This window comes from Tarenaya hassleriana, unplaced genomic scaffold (genome assembly GCF_000463585.1).
Source record: "Tarenaya hassleriana unplaced genomic scaffold, ASM46358v1 Cleome4, whole genome shotgun sequence".
NCBI lineage: Eukaryota > Viridiplantae > Streptophyta > Magnoliopsida > Brassicales > Cleomaceae > Tarenaya > Tarenaya hassleriana.
In genome coordinates, this window is record NW_010966881.1 from 6,397,467 (window position 1) to 6,417,919 (window position 20,453).

The 20,453-nt window shown below is 36.0% G+C and overlaps 3 protein-coding genes across 5 annotated transcripts; 1 reads left to right on the forward strand and 2 right to left on the reverse strand.

The window, feature by feature from the left end:
- Nucleotides 1–6,113: 6,113 nt before the first annotated feature.
- Nucleotides 6,114–6,679, forward strand: LOC109117091. Its single transcript, XM_019203791.1, has one exon. The coding sequence runs from the start codon at nt 6,166–6,168 to the stop codon at nt 6,451–6,453; it is 288 nt and encodes a 95-aa protein (XP_019059336.1). The 5' UTR covers nt 6,114–6,165; the 3' UTR covers nt 6,454–6,679.
- A 219-nt stretch (nt 6,680–6,898) lies between these two features.
- LOC104824443 (insulin-degrading enzyme-like 1, peroxisomal) lies at nt 6,899–14,050 on the reverse strand. Of its 3 annotated transcripts, none has more exons than XM_010556532.2 (26): nt 13,761–14,047; nt 13,561–13,636; nt 13,265–13,332; nt 13,027–13,118; nt 12,866–12,939; nt 12,742–12,785; nt 12,451–12,502; nt 12,217–12,339; nt 11,999–12,111; nt 11,731–11,893; nt 11,076–11,168; nt 10,833–10,918; nt 10,654–10,740; nt 10,449–10,552; nt 10,058–10,160; nt 9,878–9,973; nt 9,603–9,792; nt 9,291–9,352; nt 9,073–9,144; nt 8,795–8,996; nt 8,490–8,698; nt 8,177–8,301; nt 8,045–8,096; nt 7,858–7,944; nt 7,572–7,694; nt 6,899–7,372 (listed from the first exon to the last, which is right to left on the reverse strand). In XM_010556532.2, the coding sequence occupies exons 1-26, from the start codon at nt 13,902–13,904 to the stop codon at nt 7,076–7,078; spliced, it is 2,937 nt and encodes a 978-aa protein (XP_010554834.1). In that variant the 5' UTR covers nt 13,905–14,047; the 3' UTR covers nt 6,899–7,075. The 3 variants fall into 3 exon arrangements, with proteins under 3 accessions (XP_010554834.1, XP_010554833.1, XP_019059335.1); XM_010556531.2 differs by having other exon boundaries at nt 9,073–9,177; nt 13,761–14,046; XM_019203790.1 differs by lacking the exons at nt 6,899–7,372; nt 7,572–7,694 and having other exon boundaries at nt 7,872–7,963; nt 9,073–9,177; nt 13,761–14,050.
- A 402-nt stretch (nt 14,051–14,452) lies between these two features.
- Nucleotides 14,453–16,114, reverse strand: LOC104824444. The gene is made up of 3 exons (XM_010556533.2): nt 15,982–16,114; nt 15,386–15,883; nt 14,453–15,035 (listed from the first exon to the last, which is right to left on the reverse strand). Exons 1-3 carry the CDS (start codon nt 16,067–16,069, stop codon nt 14,515–14,517), a joined length of 1,107 nt encoding a protein of 368 aa, XP_010554835.1. The 5' UTR covers nt 16,070–16,114; the 3' UTR covers nt 14,453–14,514.
- Between the last annotated feature and the right edge of the window lie 4,339 nt (nt 16,115–20,453).

Below are 20,453 nucleotides of genomic sequence, written 5' to 3' on the forward strand. Positions count from 1 at the left end.
AGACGGTCAGACCTATTCGAAATTGCGAGATTCATCGGTTTGAAAGTGTTAACATCGTAATAATTATCTCGTATGATCGATTTCTCTAGTTGAAATCGGTCGTAGCAATATGGACTGAACATCTTTTTTTTTATGTCAAAGTAACTCTTTCCAAAGAAGACCTAAACTAGTAGTAGTGTTTGTGTAACACATTGGACACAATTGACTTATGTTGGTAGATTTTTTTTCTCCACACAAAATTAGAACTCCAAAACGATGAAAAAATATTCTTATATCCCTTATACAACTTTTCTAATCGTTTGAATTTAATTTAGGTCTTTTTTTCGTACCCGAATGGTCAGACGGTCAGACGGTCATATGGTCATACTATGGTCAGACGGTCAGACCTATTTGAAATTGCGAGATTCATCGATTTGAAAGTGTTAACATCGTAATAATCATCTCGTATGATCGATTTCTCTAGTTGAAATCGGTAGTAGCAATATGAACTGAACATCTTTTTTTGATGTCAAAGTAACTCTTTCCAAAGAAGACCTAAACTAGTAGTAGTGTTTGTGTAACACATTGGACACAATTGACTTATGTTGGTAGATTTTTTTTCTCCACACGAAATTAGAATTCCAACACGATGAAAAAGTATTCTTATAACCTTTATACAACTTTTTTAATCCTTTAAATTTAATTTAGGTCTTTTTTTCGTACCCGAATGGTCAGACGGTCAGACGGTCATATGGTCATACTATGGTCAGACGGTCAGACCTATTTGAAATTGCGAGATTCATCGATTTGAAAGTGTTAACATCGTAATAATTATCTCGTATGATCGATTTCTCTAGTTGAAATCGGTAGTAGCAATATGAACTGAACATCTTTTTTTGATGTCAAAGTAACTCTTTCCAAAGAAGACCTAAACTAGTAGTAGTGTTTGTGCAACACATTGGACACAATTGACTTATGTTGGTAGATTTTTTTTCTCCACACGAAATTAGAATTCCAACACGATGAAAAAGTATTCTTATAACCTTTATACAACTTTTTTAATCCTTTAAATTTAATTTAGGTCTTTTTTTCGTACCCGAATGGTCAGACGGTCAGACGGTCATATGGTCATACTATGGTCAGACGGTCAGACCTATTCGAAATTGCGAGATTCATCGGTTTGAAAGTGTTAACATCGTAATAATCATCTCGTATGATCGATTTCTCTAGTTGAAATCGGTCGTAGCAATATGGATTGAGCATCTTTTTTTGATATCAAAGTAACTCTTTCCAAAGAAGACCTAAACTATTAGTAGTGTTTGTGTAACACATTGGACACAATTGACTTATGTTGGTAGATTTGTTTTCTCCACACGAAATTAGAACTCCAAAACGATGAAAAAGTATTCTTATAACCCTTATACAACTTTTCTAATCGTTTGAATTTAATTTAGGTCTTTTTTTTCGTACCCGAATGGTCAGACGATCAGACGGTCATATGGTCATACCATGGTCAGACGGTCAGACCTATTCGAAATTGCGAGATTCATCGGTTTGAAAGAGTACATTAAACCCACATAATCATATGATAATATGGTCAAAGTAGAGATATCAAATACAAATACGGAAATACGAATTTAAAAGTACATTACACCTACATAATCAAACTCGTTTACCAAAATCGTCGAGACGGTCATATTCTGGTCAAACCAGTCATACCAAATACAAATCGAAATACATTCCACCCGCATGATCTTATGACAATGATATGTTGGCTGAACCTATCGAACATGTATTCTTCTTTCCTTCCCATTCATATGCTCCGATCGATTTTACTACCCACTTGCCATCAGATTTATAATAAATAATCATCATCCTCTCATTAGTTGCATCCATTATACCTGTATAAAATAACACAAAATGTGATAAAATGATACACTTGAAAAATGTCACAGGTTTGATGAGTATGACCATTTTGACCAATTTCACGAATATGACCAGTTTGACCAATTTTGACAAGTATGACCAGTTAGGAGTATGACCAGTCTCACCATTTCGACATGTATATGTTACCAGTTTTCTGAATTCTCCCATTTTAACGAATTTCACAAATATAATGATTTCAACCAGTTTGAATAACATATTCATATATATGTCATTTTTGTATATGTCATTTTTGTTTCAAACATATTTATATGGATTAAATATAAAAATGATAAAATAATAAATCACAAATGTCCAAACTTAATAACAAAATTTAGAAACAATACTTACCTTTTATTCAGATTTATGTTGAATCGATTAAATGCCCAAGCTTAATGTTGTTTTTTCGCAACAAATTAGCTAAAAAAAGAGTAGAGATGAAGAGAGTGTGAAGACTATTGAACGAGAGAGAAGAGAAAGCGGACGAGGAGAGAGAGAAGAGGAAGAGGAGAGAGAGTTGAAATTTATTTTTTAAAATTTAATAATAAATAAAAAATGAAGGGTATTTTTGGAAGTATATTATTACAAGGTTATCACATGATGTTGTCTTTTTTTTTTCCAAAGTGAGGGTTATCACGTGAAGTAAAAATGACATTTAAAGTCATTTTTGTAAATCCCCCTATTCAACCTCGTTTTGGATGCGAAGCTTTCACGGTAAACAATTGTTACATATATATCAATGGAAAAGTGATTAAAACGATAAATAAATCAAATGAGCAAAAGCCACAATGACGAGTCCAAAAAGCAAAAACGAAAACTGGAGCTGGGTCGTTTTCATAATTTCATTTCACGGAACGGACCGACGATATAAATAATATTGGTACGGCTACTATTACTATATTGTATCTATTTTTATCCACCAAAATTTCATCTATTGGTTGGTACGACTCGGATAAAGATTCACATATTTCATATTCATATTCCAAACAAAATAAATAATTAAATAACTGAAAGTATTAGAGGTTTTTTTTTTTACAATTCTCAAGCCTTTATCTCATCCCAAAAACTAGATATAGACTTGAATGGAATAGGTTTTTATTTTCAATTTTTGGTTTTGGTTTTCGATTTTTAGTTTTTGGTTTTTAAATTTTGGATTTATTCTTTAGTTTTTATAAAATATAAAAAAAAGAGTTTTTTAGTTTTTATTTGATTTTTTCATCAAAAGCTGGTTTCTAAATTTTTAGGAAAACTATTTTTATAAAAAAAATAATAATCATTTTTTTGTTTTTAAATTTTAAAAACTCTAAAAGCCTCTTCCATTCAAAACCTTAATAAACCCAATAATGGAATTTAACATAGTTTAAGTCTTTACGACCAAAAAAAAAGGTAGAGTTCAAAATAAAATCGTTATTTAAAAAAATAAGCAGATGAACGAACATTTTTAAGTTATTTAATGAAACAATATTAGATTGTAAAGAAAAAGAATTATACAATGTTAGATTACCAAAAAAAGGAATAACATGATCTTGTGTAAGGATTTACCCAAACTGGTAAATCCGTTTGCCATCAATGCATTACTGCAACTCTACTTCCAGACAAGAAAACTCAAATGTTCCGTTGTCCGAGTCAGACCAGCTCCATCAGAAGCGGGTCGCCCTCGGCCATGACTCGGACCAACTCGACGAAATCTCGCTCACTCCACACTCTCCATGGATGAACCTAGGGGTAGGTAATTCGGTTCGGGAATCTGGTCCCGAACCGTACCGAACCGATTAATTCGGTTTCGGTTTGGTTCGGTATTATATAAAAATACCGAACGGTACGAAATTTGAAATACCGAATGGTTCGAGAACGGTTCGGTTCGGTTCGGAAAATTCCGAACGGTATTTCGGTATTTTTATTTTTTAATTAAAAATATTTAATATTAATAGTTAATTATGATATTTACTAATATTAAGAGTTTGTTTGCCTAATGCATTGAGATTAATGTTGAATTTTTTCCAAGTTTACAAGTTCAAAACTTTTATTTTGTTGTATAAAATTATTATATTGGATCTCTTTTTTTTTATATTATATAAATTATAAATATGTCATGAACCGTCTAGAACCGTTCCGAATCGTTTTTATTTCAGTTCTTATTTGGTACTTAATTATTAGTATCGTACCGTCCCGAACCGTTATAATACCAAACCGAATAATATACGGTACTAATTTGGTACAAATTTTATAATACCGAATAAACCGTTATCGAATCGAACCGTTAAAATTCCGAATCGAATCCCGAAACGCCCACAACTAGATGAATAGCGGGAGCCTAAGGAGAATACAGAGACGAAGACGAAGAAGAATTCGATTTCCGCTGGTAAACCATCGAACTAAATACGGTATCGAATCCACCGATTCCGTAGACATTGTCGGAAACCCAGTTCGAGAAATCTAGCGAGTCTGCGAATAATTCTCTGCAAGACTTCTTTTGAATCTCTTGATTTCCTGTGACTTTGATCTGTTGCTGTCCTTTTCCCGCAACTGATCTTAAAAAAAAAAACATTTCCGATAGCCCAATGGATCAATCACATATTGAATATGGGCCCAACATGAGGCCCATAATTGGATTTATTATACCGAAGGAAGGCCCATGAAACCGTTGCGGGAGAATTCGAAAATTTTCAGATCGATCGCGCCGCCATTCCCAGAAACGCAGGGAAAACTTGCTTCAGAAGCTAGGCTTGAAGATGCTGCCGTTTCTTTCCTTCTGATCTCGGGAGAAAAGTTGCTTCTTCTCCTTCTCTCCACTGAGATGGTATGATTCTCGCCTTAAGGTAACAATGACCCGCCCTAACTCGTTTTCCGTTCGAAATTTCCTAGTTCCAGGGCCCAGATCTCTGTTTTCCTTCTTCATTTCTAAATTTTTTGTTTCTGATCGTTGTTTTGACGATTCATAGATCGAGATCTGATAAGAAAAAACCGGTTTCGGGGAGTTTGAGCTTGAGATTTGTGTCTAGTCTGGATCGAGATCTTGTCGTTCATCCCTGCCCAATGATGGTTCTTCTCAGAAGATTATGAGAGAACTTTAATTTGTTTCCTATACTCTTACCAATTATTCTGAGATAATTGTCAACAAAAATATTCGTTCATGATATTCTTCCTCAATAGTAATAAATCTGACTTTTTTTTTTCCGGTGAGAATTGAAGATTCCAAAGTTGTAGTTTTGACCATGAATTAGGTGGGATAAGAAGGAACGCTCATGATTTTACAAAAATATTTGTGGAAAAAATGAGGTACGTATTTAATAGTAATACTCCCTCAATTTTTCAATAGATATCGTTTTAAGGAAGATTTTTTTCCTAATTAGATGTTATTTTAGATAAAAAAAATTTTAATTTCTAATTTTGACCTCAATTAAAAAAATATATAACCTCAATAGAGTAATAATGTGAATGTAATTTAATGAAGGTTTTTGTTATGTTTTTGTAAAAATTGTGAAAAAAATGCATTTATATTTATTTAAACATGGAGGGAGTACGAGTATTAAATAGCTTTTGATGGATACACTGATTCCTTTAAAGTCAAAAGCTAATGCTTTTAAGGTACGGTTCAAAATCACGCGGCTATATGTCTGACGCAACCCTAACATAAAGTCGCGTGAGACAATAATGCCCTGACGCGGATGGATTCCTCTATTTTATTATTTCCAAATTAAAAAAATGGCAATAGGAAGCATACTGGAAAATGCCAAGTGGCATTGGTTTTGTTTAATTCCTATTTTCACCCCCTCTAAATTTTGAATTTTCATATTTGACCTCGAATTTTTGGTTTCAGTTGTGCAATAGCATGATGACGAAAATACTGATGAGAAGAGGTTTTCCGGAAAACACAAAAATGCAAGAAGCACGTCTGTTTTATTTGATTTTATTTACTCTAGGATTTGCTCCTTTTTTTGTGAGTATTAGAGTAAGTCACCGTACAGGGGGAAAATGAAATGGAGGCGCAAAACTTACAAACACGAGGAAGTATAGGGACTAGAATGAAATTAATTTAAAGGTAAGATGCGGGGAAATGGGGAATGAAATTAAAACCAGAGAAAGAGTCAAAAGAGATTAGGAAAGTCAATTATGTTAATTCACATTAACAATTAGTTTTCAATTTGGTTCCTCTTTTATAACCCCTCGCCACTCCGAGGGAACGCCATCTCTCTCTCTCTCTGTCGCAGGAAGTAAGAATCAAGAAACAGGGAAAGATAAAGGGGAGAGAGAAGGGGAGAAATGGGGAAATACGCGGAGCTGTTGGACGCAGGGGTGAGAATAGTGGCGAGGTTCCATTCCCACTGCCCTCAGACGGCTCGTCTCTACTACCACCCTCCCTCCGACCACCACGACTCAGCGGGTGGGGCCCACTCTCCTCCTCAGGATCCCACCCGGGCCATCGGATTACCACCCGATTCCGCCGGCACCAACGGGGTTCAGCGCGGCTCGAGTCAGATGGTCCATTGCGGCGCCAAGGCCTCCTATGGGTACGACACCGCCGATTTCCTCTTCTATGCCGTTGTTTGATCCGCGTCACACAACTTTTTTTTTTTTAAAAAAAAAAAGTCAATTTGTTTATAAGCCATATGGAGATCTGAGGATGTTTTTTTTTTTGGGATTGGTAATACGATTGACTATTCTTTGTTTTTACCGAATTCATGTCTTGAAGAGTTCTCTTCTCATGTTGTCTGTGTGTGTGTGTTTTTTTATTATGGTAAAAACTTGGGGTCAGGTCAATTTTGTTTATATGCCATATGGAGATCTGAGGATGTCTTTTTTTTTTGGGATTGGAAATACAATTGACTATTCTTTTTCTTTTGCCTAATTCATGTCGCGAAGAGTTCTCTTCTCGTATTGTGTTTTTTTTTAACAGTCTGGTAAAAAAAACTTGGGGTCAGGTCAAAATGTTATTGTTGGGATCGCTGACTTGACCTTTGGGATCATGTGAACCGACGGCGTCTGCACAACCAACCATACCAACATAGCTCTTTCTTGAAAGTTTATTTACATCCAATCACTCTTTCAATTACTAATCTTTAATCAAATACATAAGATTTTCGAACCGAGTTATTCACATCAAATATTACAGAGGATACATACAGTCGTAACAACAACAGGAAGTGAATATACAAATGCCGATTTCGTTTGTTTAGGATGATGAAACTGTATGTGTGCCCAATGTGTCCATTGCTCTCACGGTTTCACTTGGCCACATCCCCCCTCCATTAACGACCCCGTAAAGAGGTCGAGACTTCCTGAATCCGAAAATATCCTCGATTTCAAAGGACGGAGACGGGATTTGCTCTTTGTCGCAGGCCATTTCCGATAGATGTCGACTCCCATACACCCGAATGCTCAGCGATTTCTTCCTCATTGCTCCAACTTTTATGTAATCATTGAAGAAATCTATCAACTCTTGCCGCGTGATCTTCCTCAGTGCAGCAACCTGCCCAAAAAATTAAATTACGATGCTCGCAGATCAGCAGCTGCAACACTCTCACGAAAGATCGATGCTATGGACTCGTATATCTTAGCAGGTCAAACGGTAGAAGTGATGTATGTTCAGGAAGAACGAAAACACTTAAGTTGATCTCAGATAGTTCCTCTTTGTCCAAAAGATGTGAGGGTGTTGTTCTTGTTCTTACCTCTGCATATCTACGATCGAATCTGAGCGTTCCAGTTTGGATCTCGTGCCAGTAAACCCAAGATTCCTCGTACAAATTCTTGTGTTTTTCGAGCTTCATGTCTATCAAAGTTGTTACATTGCTCTTTTAAGGAGCAAATGACTTCAGTCAATAACATCACGATGGTAGTAAACAATGAGAATCGTTCGCATGGCTTAGAGGTGACGAAACAGGTTGAGTTTATTTCAAGCAAAGCTAAGTTTTGTATTGAGGAAGTGGTCTAGAATAACTGCTCAAGCCATCTTACCTTAAATTCCTCATCGCTCATCTCATATAGTTTACTCTCGAAGTTCTTGAGGAATGACTCTACCCTTGAATCGATATGTCCAGGACCCTGTTAACGTTTAAACCCTCTGTGATTAAGAAGAGGGTCACGAAAAATAAATGGTTGTGCAAAATCAGATTGATAAAGATGAAAAGTACTAGTTTTGTACCTTTACTGTGGACTGGATAATGAACTGTACACCACGGACGCCAGAATTGTTCCTATGTCGGAGAAAAAGTAAGTTGTGCATTGGAAAAGAATCAACAAGGGGTCTTAGAATATCCAAGAAGTTCATATGTACCTCTGGGAAAGGTCAGTGATGTAACCAAGTTGCTCAACTCCTCTAAGTTGGTGAAAGGTTGCTTGCTTTGCAATGAGAACGAAAAGCTGAAGTTTCACATTCATGGTGAACTCGTCCCGATGAACCTATTTTTTCAGGTAGAGACCAATTTCCGTGAGCACGAAACACATGACCATTGAAGAAGAATATGAATTCTAAATTCAAGAGAGCAAGTCCCAAGAATCTATTAGGAGAGGTACCATCAAACATGTAAAAACTGGCAAAATGTGACAACAAGTTTGAACGCCATCTCCTAATCTAAATGCAGAAATACCTGAATATAGTGCACAATTGCAGAATTTTCATCGCTGGGGTTTGAGCCATCTTTATGGTAGAAGTATTTCATTCCTTTCTTGAGCTTTACAACCCTATCTGTCAGATGCTGGGACGGATACATTGGTCGGCAGATAGGTTTTGGGCCCTGAAAGAACATATCTTCGAGATGTTTGATCATCGACTCAGCTTCATTACTCTCAACATTACCTGAGTGGTGAGAATATAAACGGGAAAACAGTAAGACAAGAGGGTAAACATCATAGCAGCGGAAAGAGTTTCGAGCAGAAGATATACTGCGATTACCTGCTACATAACACTCGAGAAATGTCCTTGACAACAACAATGGAACAAACTTTGTCACGTCTTCTGCTTCCAGATGAGAAATAACATCTAACTCTTCTGTCCAAGGCCAACTCCGATCTTGTAAAATCAGTGAGCAATAATAAGTTGCTTGTTCACACGGTTGCTGGAATTTGAAATTTTGATATCCCTTCATCGCCGTTTCCTAATATGCGATAGGGAATCAATAAGAACAGAGTCAAGGTTGATTTAGAAAAAGGGACAAAGCCTGTCATGATTACCTTGATAACAGAAAACCTGTCAGGTTTTACTTCAAACCTTGCAATCTTTTCAACGATAGTTTCCAACAGGATCTTCAATTTGTGATTATAGCCAAGAAGAGTCAGCTGGAAAATACAAGTCAGAGAGACAAGACATACAAAAACATTGAGCAATAGAGAAACTTGAATCCATAACGAGAAAAAGTGATATGTTGGGCATAACACTTGCACAAACACACCTCAAAACCTTTGACTGAAGAGCTTATTTCATAATACAGACCAGCAACCTGAGCATCGTAAGCTGAAATGACGGAGAAGTAAGAGTAACAAGACATGAATCATAATATAATAAAAACAAACGAGAGAGTGCTTTTTAATTTTGGTTTTACTGTATCAATTCTTTTATCTAAGTCTTTATCCTATATATTTCAATATTATCTATTCAAAGGTTTGGTTACATAAATACAGAAATCAACGCTATTGACTAATGTCCCGTAAAGGCCATAGTTGAAAAGAAAAGCACAGAACAAAAGTCATCAATGATATCTTACCGTATTCATTCAAATAGTCCGTCAGCAACCATGTGAAAATATCAGTAAGAACAGCAGCATCAGGAGAGCTAACTGCGACTGGACAGTTGAAATCCATCATGACACAAGCTTTCGGCATGGAGAACACTGTATCTGGTTTGTACCATAATCTTGAGAAGGGTGACTTTCTCAACAACACTGGGCATGAGCCCTGTTCCCAACCTCAATTCAATAAGGTAATTGCTTCATGCATATAACTTGAGAGATAATTGTAACTAAAGTGGTAAAAATCAAACCTTATCTTTAGCATCCTTCAATGACAAATCTGTAGGAATAAAGACGTTTGGTGTAGGTAGATGTAGGTTAACATTAGGCGCAGACTGCATCCACTCCTGAAACCAACTTTTTTTAATACAAACCATAAACAAATTTCATTAGACAGAGTATGAAATGGAATTTGAAGTATCGAAATGAACCTGAATGGCGGAGCTGGTTATCTTCTCAACAGAATAAGCAGTGTTATACCAAGGCTCAACCTTGTCAGTCTGTCCTTCAAATTTCTTTGACTCCCAAAAAATTCTGCAAAAAGAATCGTATTAGAAAGATTCTTTTTATAAGAACGGCAAGCTTTACTACGCCATTTCGGATTTTTGATAATGGAAATCAAATAATTACAGTATATTGACACTCTGAACCCAGGCTGAAGATCACAAAAGTATCCAACTCTTTCCAAGATTGAATAGGACAAAGTTATCTTGGTAACAAATGATCTTAAGCATGGGATAGAGAACAACTGAAAAGAGTAAGACAGTTTAGGCAAACTGATTTGGGATATAAAGCCCTATCCTTCCAAAAGCTGGAACTTACCGAATGGTATCAGGAGAAAGCTCATCTAACACCTTTTGTATAATAGCTGGATGAAAGGTAGATGGCAATGATGATCCAACCAGCCAATCCTTGATTGGATATACCTGAATTGGTAATTAGTTGCAAATGATTTAGACAATAAGTGCAACATGTTAGCCAAGATGTTAGGACTCTTATAGTCACAGAGAAACTACATAAGTATTACCTGCATGTTTGACGCAATAGCCACTACATAAGAAATTGGTTGAACTTTGTCTTGATAATGGAATGCTGTCTCACAAATAGTTGCAAGCTTCAATCACAATTTAAACTTATCAGACCCTTCAAAGAGTTGCATTTAACAATGATAATAAAGTAGCTTATACATGGTATTGATATGCATACCTCTTCAAAAATCCACTGGCAAATACCAGACTGTTGTAAAAGCTGAATGTATCTGAACAACAGCCCTAAAATATCTTGCATATGCTCTGTAACACCAACAAGGAGAGACCATATTATACAAATGAGTTTATCGTACACTTATTGAACACCAAACAGGCTAAGAATATTGATTTGACTCAACAAGATTTATATACTTTCACAGAATGAAATAAGACGAAATGGGAAGAAAATACAGAAACCCACCATGACCAGCATCAGTAAGACTAATCACAACCTCGAAGAAAGAATACTCCAGTGTCCCATCTCCTTCACCGGCATACAATCCAGTTGCCCAACCTGTATGAATTAAAGGAAAAACCTAACGAATTGTACAACCCTCAAACAAGCCTGCCTGAACAAGAAACAAATTCTTATAAAAGCAAAATAATGGAGAACGGAGCAATCATCACAAAAGAAACACTATTTATTGCATGTTCCATTATGAGATAAGTTGTGCTCGATTAGAATAACTCTCTAAAATTGCAAAGATGCTCGCTTCTCTAGTAATATTCACAAAACTCTATCACAGTCCTCTCTTAGGCAAGCTATTACTCCACCATATATTCCAAATGAAAGCAGCCTTTTTTCCACAGTAAGATAACTCTTAAGATTTTACAGCTACTGTATACAACTTGGACAACTACATACTGAAGTTTATGAGGATCGTTTCAATGAATTTTAAGGGTCCTCAAAACAATTGTCATTTTCACAAAGTAAAAAAGAGATAAGGCGCTTGAAGCAAACTTGCAAACAACAAAACAACCACAAACTTCACAAGAAACATACTTTTTAATCTATTACCTCTTTCGTGTAGAATCAAGCAAAAAAAAGTATTGCCTAATGCCCAAGGAAAACCTACCCAAAGTTTTTAAGGCATGAAACAAACTTCCTTCGCCTTCATGGCCAATTAGATCACCAAGGTACCGGCTTGGTGCTTCCTTGTAGTGATGAATGCTAGGAGTGACAGGCCATTCAATCCTCAACATGTGTCCTTCTTTTATGGGAACGGTCTTGACAAGAATCTACAATCAAAATAATACAATCAACCTCAAAGGTTTCACATTATAGACGTTCTAGCATGGTTCTATCTTTAAGTGGACTAAACTCTATATGTAGAACACGTTTACCTGTAAGTGGTCCGAAGCACAAGGCTGACCGGGAAATCTAGTGATATCCTTGTTGGTGTTTCGGACATTTTGGAACTTCTCTTCTACAAGACCTTGAATTTTATCAAGGCTTTCTGAAAAAATCCAGAGAAAAGAATACATATGGCAGTTATTTGCTTTAAGATTTGAGTTTCCTAAAATAAGGAAATATCTGGCTTTGCATTAGTAACAACACCTACCCTTCCCATACACAACCAAATGCATGATGTTGGCAGAATAGTGTTCATCATAGAATTTAATAAGTTCACTCCTCGTATCCACTCCTTTTGCTTGGGGTCGTGCATGAAGAGTATCCAAGTTTCCTGAGCACAAATCTCACTTCCATAACTATTCTTATGCATTGGAACACCAAATATATTTCCATGAACGCGATGCAACAGAGATAACAATAAAAACACACATAGAATATGGACCTGTGCTAAATTTGTGAAATGGATGGTCCTCCCTACTTAGATGCTTCTGCAACTGTATGCAAATAATTGAAAAGCAAAGAAGGGTAGAAGTTAGAGGTTTTGAGATCTGATACACTGGTGAGTTACCCAATTATGCAAGGCAGAGAGAAATGTATCAAAGTTCAAGTGGAAACTTCGTACAGAGACTCTGAGATGTATCCTTCAGTAGTAATAAATAATTAAACGGATACATATATAAGGAAATGACTCCATGGAGCTGCTCTTGGGAAGGAAAAAAAAAACAAGAAATACCTGGTGCATTCGCCTTGCATCAGACAGTAAGTTTTTCTGATTCTCTGAATAGAAAGAATTCCTCAGTCTCAGTTAATTAATGAACAATGACTGAAGAAATCAAGAAAATAAAAAGCATACCAACCAGAGTCAACAGCATTGATCTCCCTCATGGTGGCATCAGCCAACATCAGTGGTTTGATAAAGAACTGGGCAAACCTGGTTATGAAATCATATGAGAACCTGACATCCAAAATGCTAGAGAGTAAGATAAGGTAAGCTAGCCAGAGAAAAACAACAATGCACCTGTCCAAAGCCTCTTCAAAACAGTCAGCATTGACATCGAAGTGGTAGTTTGTCTGTTCGATCGATGTAAAAGCATTTGTACTGCCTCCATGCTACATTAAGAAAATGCCAGAGACATATTCCATATCACATATTTGTCTCCCATGAAATTAGGGGAAGATATCAAATAAAGCACATCCAGTATATTCCAGCAAGGAGCGATAACCCGGTTATCTTCCATAGCCAAGAAGATCAGTACCTCTGTGATGAACTTCGAGTAACTATCTTCATCTGGGTACTTTTCACTAGCAAAAAACAGCATATGCTCTGAAAACAAAAAATGTAAAAAGGGTTCACTAAATCAAGTATATTACAGTATGACCAGCAAATGCCACATGGGAATCATAATTAATAACCTTGAAGAAAAATTAAGAGAAGAGAACTGCCCCAACTTTAGCAGCAAATTCCAATGTTTACTACCTGATATTTATCTACTCAACTACATCGAAATTCAAACGACGGCGCAGAAATTACGTAACACGGAAACAAAACTACCTAGGAAATGAGCAAGCCCTTCAAGTCCTTCTGGGTCAGAGAAGGATCCGACACTAACATCCATTGAAGCAGCACACTGAAAAACAGCGAAATCCACAGAGGAACCCCGTAAGCTGTATGATCAGCTCACAAATAAGACTAGGCAGGAAACAGAAATCGAACAGGAGACAAATACTACTGCAAAATCCAAGCGATATCACCTTGTCGGTCTCCGGATCGCTAATCAACAGGACCTGGATCGAGTTCTTGAGGACAATCCTCCGATACTCTCTCTTGTCCGTACGCGGCTTCAGAATCTCCACTTCCCCCGCCGCCGCCGCTTTCTCCTCGTTCCCAATCTCCATTATCGCTCGATTTCGATTGTTGAGATAGTTTCGTGTTTGAATATACTAAAAGACTTGGATGGGTCTTCATTCTTCCTACATGTCGTTTCCCAAATGTCCTTCCTCTCCATTTGCGCGGAAAATTCAGACGAATGAAGCCGAGAGAAGTGATCCTCTGTGCTAAAGTCCACGTACAACTTCTAAACCACGGCAGACGTTCCGCCACGTCATCAATTGCAAAACAACGTTAATATTTAATTTCACGAGTCGTGGGATAATATTTGGTTGTATTTGGCTTAGAATATATTGGCCGTTGAAAAGAATAAAACAAGTTGACCCGAGTAAATATGTAAGCATTTGCTATATTTATTAATTTTTCTTTTCATATCATACTAAGTCTTAGTTGATTATCATTTCTCAATTTGGTTGGTTAAATTAAAATGGCCGTCCGCAGCATGCGACATTTTGCTTATAAAATAATAGCAGTTGAAAAGAATAAAATAATTTGTCAATAAAAATGTCTTTCAGTTACCAATTTCGCATTTTAGAAAGGCTTATGCAAATAAATATAGAATAAAAACATTTATCATTCCATTTAAATTTAAGATTTGATTAGAAAAACGAATCTCAATTAATGGACCGGAACAACCTCGACATCATCAAGAACAGGCCCACAAAGATGCCCAAAGTCGTGAAGCTTCGTATGATAAAACCCACTGTAGAACGTTATCCTCGTGCGGTCCGATACGGCCCTAAACGCCAAACGCCCCTTCTTGAAAACGCCGTTTCCGAGCGACTCGAAACGCAGTTTCAGCGTCTCCTTCGCTGCGAACGCCTCCACCATCATCGAGCCGTGGCAGCCGTTGCGGGCGTCACCGACGGTAAAGGACAGCGTGTAGTTTCTGCCGGAAACTGTACGGATGATCTGGGCGATGGCGCTCTCTCTGCCGGCGACGAGCTCGACGGCGGCGAGTCCGGCGGGGACACTGAAATGGCGGTTGTCGATGTACTTCACCGGCTTGAGGGATTCGACGATCCAACCGGGGAGAGGAGAAATCACGTCTTGGATCTTCGCCGGAATCAAGATTCCGGTGGAGAAGTTCTTGAACACGTGCGGGCCGATCTCGAATCCTCCGTTTTTCACCAGGTTCCCTGTTTATTAAGAGATGCAAAAGGTTGTGGGGTGAAACAGAGATTTCATAAAAATACGAGGATCAGAATGCAATAATAGAAAAACAAACCAAGAAATTCTGTATGTTCGGTTTCTTTAACACAAAATATAAATAACAAAAAAATGATGTCATTTTATATAAAATAACGTCATTTACGAGATATATGTTTACTTTGTATTTGTTAAGAAAAACAAAATATAAGAGTACTGTTTTTTATGAAAGAAATCCAAGTGTTACCACAAATTAGGATTAGTCTATGAAAAATATAAACCAATTTGACCAAAACCAATTTGCTACAAAACTAAACCGGTTAAGAAACAGTACCAATACCTTTGTTGTACCGGAGAGGAGGCATCTCCTTAATGGCAACAGCATCCAAAAGGGGCCCACAAGAAGGATCTTCTTGAACACCAGGATTATGGAAAGTGAGCTTAACAACGTTAGAAACTGCCCTGAAGGACCAAGCGTAGGTATCGCCGCCATTAGAACTGAACAATGTCTGAATTGGCAGTTCGGCCGCTTGTCCCGACACCGAGATTCGGATCCTCTCGTCCAGAGCGCAGGTACGTGTGGCCCCGAACGTTATGGAATAGGTCGAGCCAGGCTTCACCCTCAAGTTCTGAGAGATCGAGGCTAGGTTGCCTAGCCTCACCGCATGGACCCCACGTGGGACCGGAAAGTAGAAGCCGCCGGGCTGAGGGCCGCCGGAGACGAGCTCCACGTGGCCGGAGATTTCCCAGTGTGGGAGTGAGTATTTGCCAACGATCTGCCTCTTGTTCATGTTTGATTTACGAGGGAGTTGCTCAAAGTTTCCATTCGGGAGAAGCCCTACATGATTTCATGTTTCATTTTATATTTGGACCGTTGTGATATAACTTACAAAATAAAATAACTTATAAGGAATTATATATGTGATATATTCTTACCATCAAGAGGGACAGCCTGCCGTTGGACGTGAGAGCCACTGCAAAGAGAAAGAAGGAGGGCAAAGCAAAGAGAGTGAAGGAGAGACATTGTCTTTGTGAAAAGGGGACGATAGAGTAAAAACACCTGTATGGATAATACACGTATATATATATATGCGTGAGCCTTTAAGAGATTTATATAGTTGATATACAAAGAGGTCTTCGGGAATATTAAAAAAAAACATTAGGTTATTTAAAAAAGTATAATAAACAATTTGGTTATACGCCGACGTACGTGTATAATATAAGCGTATTGGTGATAGGAAGGAAATTAAATCAGACCACGTTGCAACACCAAACGAGCCGCAAGTTGTGTCGCGTTGTCCGTCATGTTATTCAATCCAAGAGATCCATGCATCGGGTGGCTTTACCGATACAAATTTAATTGTACCCTTTATTTTTTATTTTTCTTATGTTTTATTTTATATAACCATTTTATTAAATGTATGCAATTATATACACGACGGTGGTGTCAACCCGTAGATTCAATGCAACTATAGCATTCCCGTGAACGAGTTTTTAAGACAAGTCCATGACGTAACTAAATGCATATACGGGTTGTATGTTTGTACGTATACGTATAAATCAATGTACGGTAGGGATCTACGTGCTCCGTGCCGATCCATCGCCGTGATTTGCTCTCTCTCTAGTCAAATGGTGTTTAAAAAAAGGGTAGTGGGAAACCTATACCAATTCCCAAGAAACTTCTTGGCAAAATAAAATAAAAAGATAAATAAAGGCGGTTTGAAAATCATAAAGGGTTGAGGCATCAAGCATAAAGAAATATTGAATCGGCGTGACACCAAAAAAAAATAAAGGAGAAAAAAAGTGTGCTAATGTTAAAAATAATTTGTGGAATCCAAACTTTGGTAATTCAAACCGTTAAAATGAGAACGTTTTTGTTCCGTTCCGAATTCAAATTTCAAATTTGAAGATTTAAAATATGACTGTCTCCCGATCCCAAAATTAATTTAGATCTTAATCCAAAATATTGGGCTGTCCACAAAAATTTATTCAAGTAAGCAACCTGTAATATGAACTATTTCGAACGTACTCTTCGTACATAATCTCGTTGACTTTTCAAATATCACATGTTGAATGGGGAGTACGGAACATGGGACGACAAGACACGTGCAATGCAATGTGATTGTTAGAAAAAAATATTACTTTGAAAGAGGCTTTTATCAAAAATACCTCTATTATACTACAAAGACTTCACAACATACCCCTATAAAAATAATAAAAAAAATTACTTCAAAACATACCTTTATAATTATGTTATTCCCAAAATACCCATTGGTGTGGATCCCAATGACAGAAACATTAATGAGAAGAGAGAGAGAAAAACAGTTTTCGATTTCCTAGGGAAAAATTTAAATATTTTAAAATTTTTAAAACCCCCTCCATAAAAAAAAATAAATATTTTCGCGTGAATTTTAAAAATTTTCGGTGTGACCAGTGTGACTAGTGTGACCAGTGTGACCAATATGACTAGTGTGACCAAAACTAAAATTTGAACGGTGTGACCAGTGTGACCAATGTAACTAGTGTGACCAGTGTGACCAATGTGATTAGTGTGACCAGTGTGACCAATATGACTAGTGTGACCAAAACTAAATTTTGAACGGTGTGACCAGGGTGACTAGTGTGACCAGTGTGGCCAAAATTAAATTTTAAACGGTGTAACCAATATGACGTACCTTTGTTTTCGTTGTCAATCCGTTCCATTATCGCTCCGAACATTTATTTGAAATTAAATATGCGCCTCTTGCATATTTTTCGACAGATTTGCTATGCATCTATCTCATTTTCATAAAAAAAACACACGATTCACTCTAACAATCATAAAACTCAAACCCAAAACACAAAGTTTATGCATCGAACCAATCTCTTGTATTAATGAACTTACCTTCAGTTCTTGTCATTTGTCTTAGACTGACTCAAGAAGAAGATATGAGATCGTCGGTGAAGATATGTTCAACGAAATAACCATTTTCGTTTGTTTTTCTATGTATAAAAATGAAATGAGAAGGGAGAAAATGGAAGAGTTGAGATAAAGATAAGAGTGGAGAGAGAAAGTTAAGAAAGAAATGAAGAGTTGTCTAATAATGAAAACGAGAGAGATGAATTCAAAATGAAGAGAGGAGTATCACGTTACTTTTGTGAGAGGGTTAATTATGTCTTTTGTTCATTTTATTTTTTTTTCCAAAATTTTAGGGTTTTGAAGGGTATACCATGAAATCTTTGTAGCAAAGTAAGGGTATTTTTGCTATATTGCCCTTTGAAAGAAAGGAAAATAACTATTTAAAACAGAGAATATTCCAAAATAATATCTGAACTTCTCAATTTCACAAAATAAAACATAAATTTTATTTTTTATCAAATAAAACTTCAACTTCATTTTTCAGTCAAAAATAAATATGAACTTTATAACTTTTGTCATTTTTAACCCTATTGTTGATGTGGCGTTCCGACATCCTACGTGGTAAATCAACACTTTGACCGTATTTGACACATCATCGTCCACGTGTCACGATATCGAAATGCCACATCAGTAACATGATTAAAAATGAAAAAGATTATAAAATTCAGATTTATTTTTAACTGAAAAATAAAATTAAAGTTTAATTTGATAAAAAATAAAATTTAGGTTTTATTTTGTAAAAATTGAGAAGTTTAGATATTATTTTAGAATTTTATTTTAAAAAATCATCGTAGTCCGTACCACCACTTCATACGTCATCACATCAGATGTAATATAATAATCCATAAGTTAGTATATCTATTTGAAAAAAGGAAAATAAATTTCAACTGGGCTTCACATTGGATTTCAAGTGATAATAATCTATGCCCATGGGCTTTTTTGAAGCCCAACTATTAATTGTCAAAATTACTACGGAGTCCGTACCATTTCATAGATTTTGTTTTTGGATCAAACCCGAATCTAATATCAAAATAATTGAAAACATTTTTTTTTTGAAAAAATAAGTATTTTGTAAATGAAATTAGAATTTAAGCTAAAATCGAATGGAATCCGAAATTTTTTAAAAAATGAACACCTGCAGTTCTTTTTTTAATTCAAATTGGCAAATAGGGTGGGGAAATTGATGGATAACTAATCGAGATTTGATTTTATGAGAATTAAATGTTTTTAATTTGGAAGGGAAAACAAAAACAAAGTGGAATCAGTTCAAAGGAAGAGGGGGTCCATGAAATGCCTACAAGAAGAGAGACAAACCATATGATACTTGAGGTCATGATAGGGTGTCCGAGAAAAGCAGTCCCTGTCTCAATCATAATTTGTCCTAATTTCCATTTTTTAAAATAATTTTATTTTTTTTTTAAAGAGAGACCTTAGAAATAATTAATTAATTAAGAAAAAGGGGAAATGAAAATCACCCAAAAAAAAGTGGGGCTATATAATCTTTTTCCATCAACCTTCCACATGCCCCATTGGGTACACTACAAAAGATGGACAGCCGAGCCACGTCCTTTTGACAATCACTTATTAAAAGTTTTTTTTAAATGTACACTAAATAAATACCCTTATATATACATATATATTATATGTGTATATAACTACTGCTTATTCTTATTGTGTTAACATAATAACAGAATAAAGTTTTTGTAAGGCAATAATGAAAAAATAATAATGAAAATTTATTTGTTTCCAAATAAAATTTAAAAATATTATTTCTACTGTATCTTAAATTTTTTTGGTTAATTTACTGATTACCCCTTTAATTCACTGATTTTATAGTCAATTGTATTTCACTCTCAAATCTCCAAATTTGGATTATAATCTATATTAAAGTTTTGAATGTCGGTAAAAAAAAAAATCGAACCCTCCATACCCCTAATTCTATTTGGTTTTAAATTATGTGTGCAAGTAACAAATAATTTAATAATATATTATGCATATTCGTATAATTAACAAATATTCTTGATCTTGTTGAATTAAGTACGTGAGTTATAAACACGCCCCCAAGAATATCTAGGATTTTCTTTGCATGTGTTGTTCATAGAATTAGTGTAGCGCGTAGGTTGTACGGACAAACATGATATCATATGTGAAAAAATATTATTTTAATCGTCTCTCCACGAAATTCTTAATTGCAGCATAAATCTCGGCTTAATCAAAGCATAAATATGGTTTTGAAGGGAGACAAATGATTAGCGCAGAAAGTTTTAATTTAAAGCAACTCTGCTAATGGATTTAGTTCTAAATTGTAATCATAGGTTATATTTTTTTTAATATTAATTTTCGATTTTTAAAATTTTGCCTTTTTGAATATCCTCATTTCTCCTTTCACGAGTTTAAAGCAAAGAGGTGAATCCATGATTATGTCTCTCTCTCTCTCTCTTTTTTTCCCCCGGGTTTCAATTATCATATACCGAATTTTATAGCCAGAGTTATGATTATTCATGTTAAA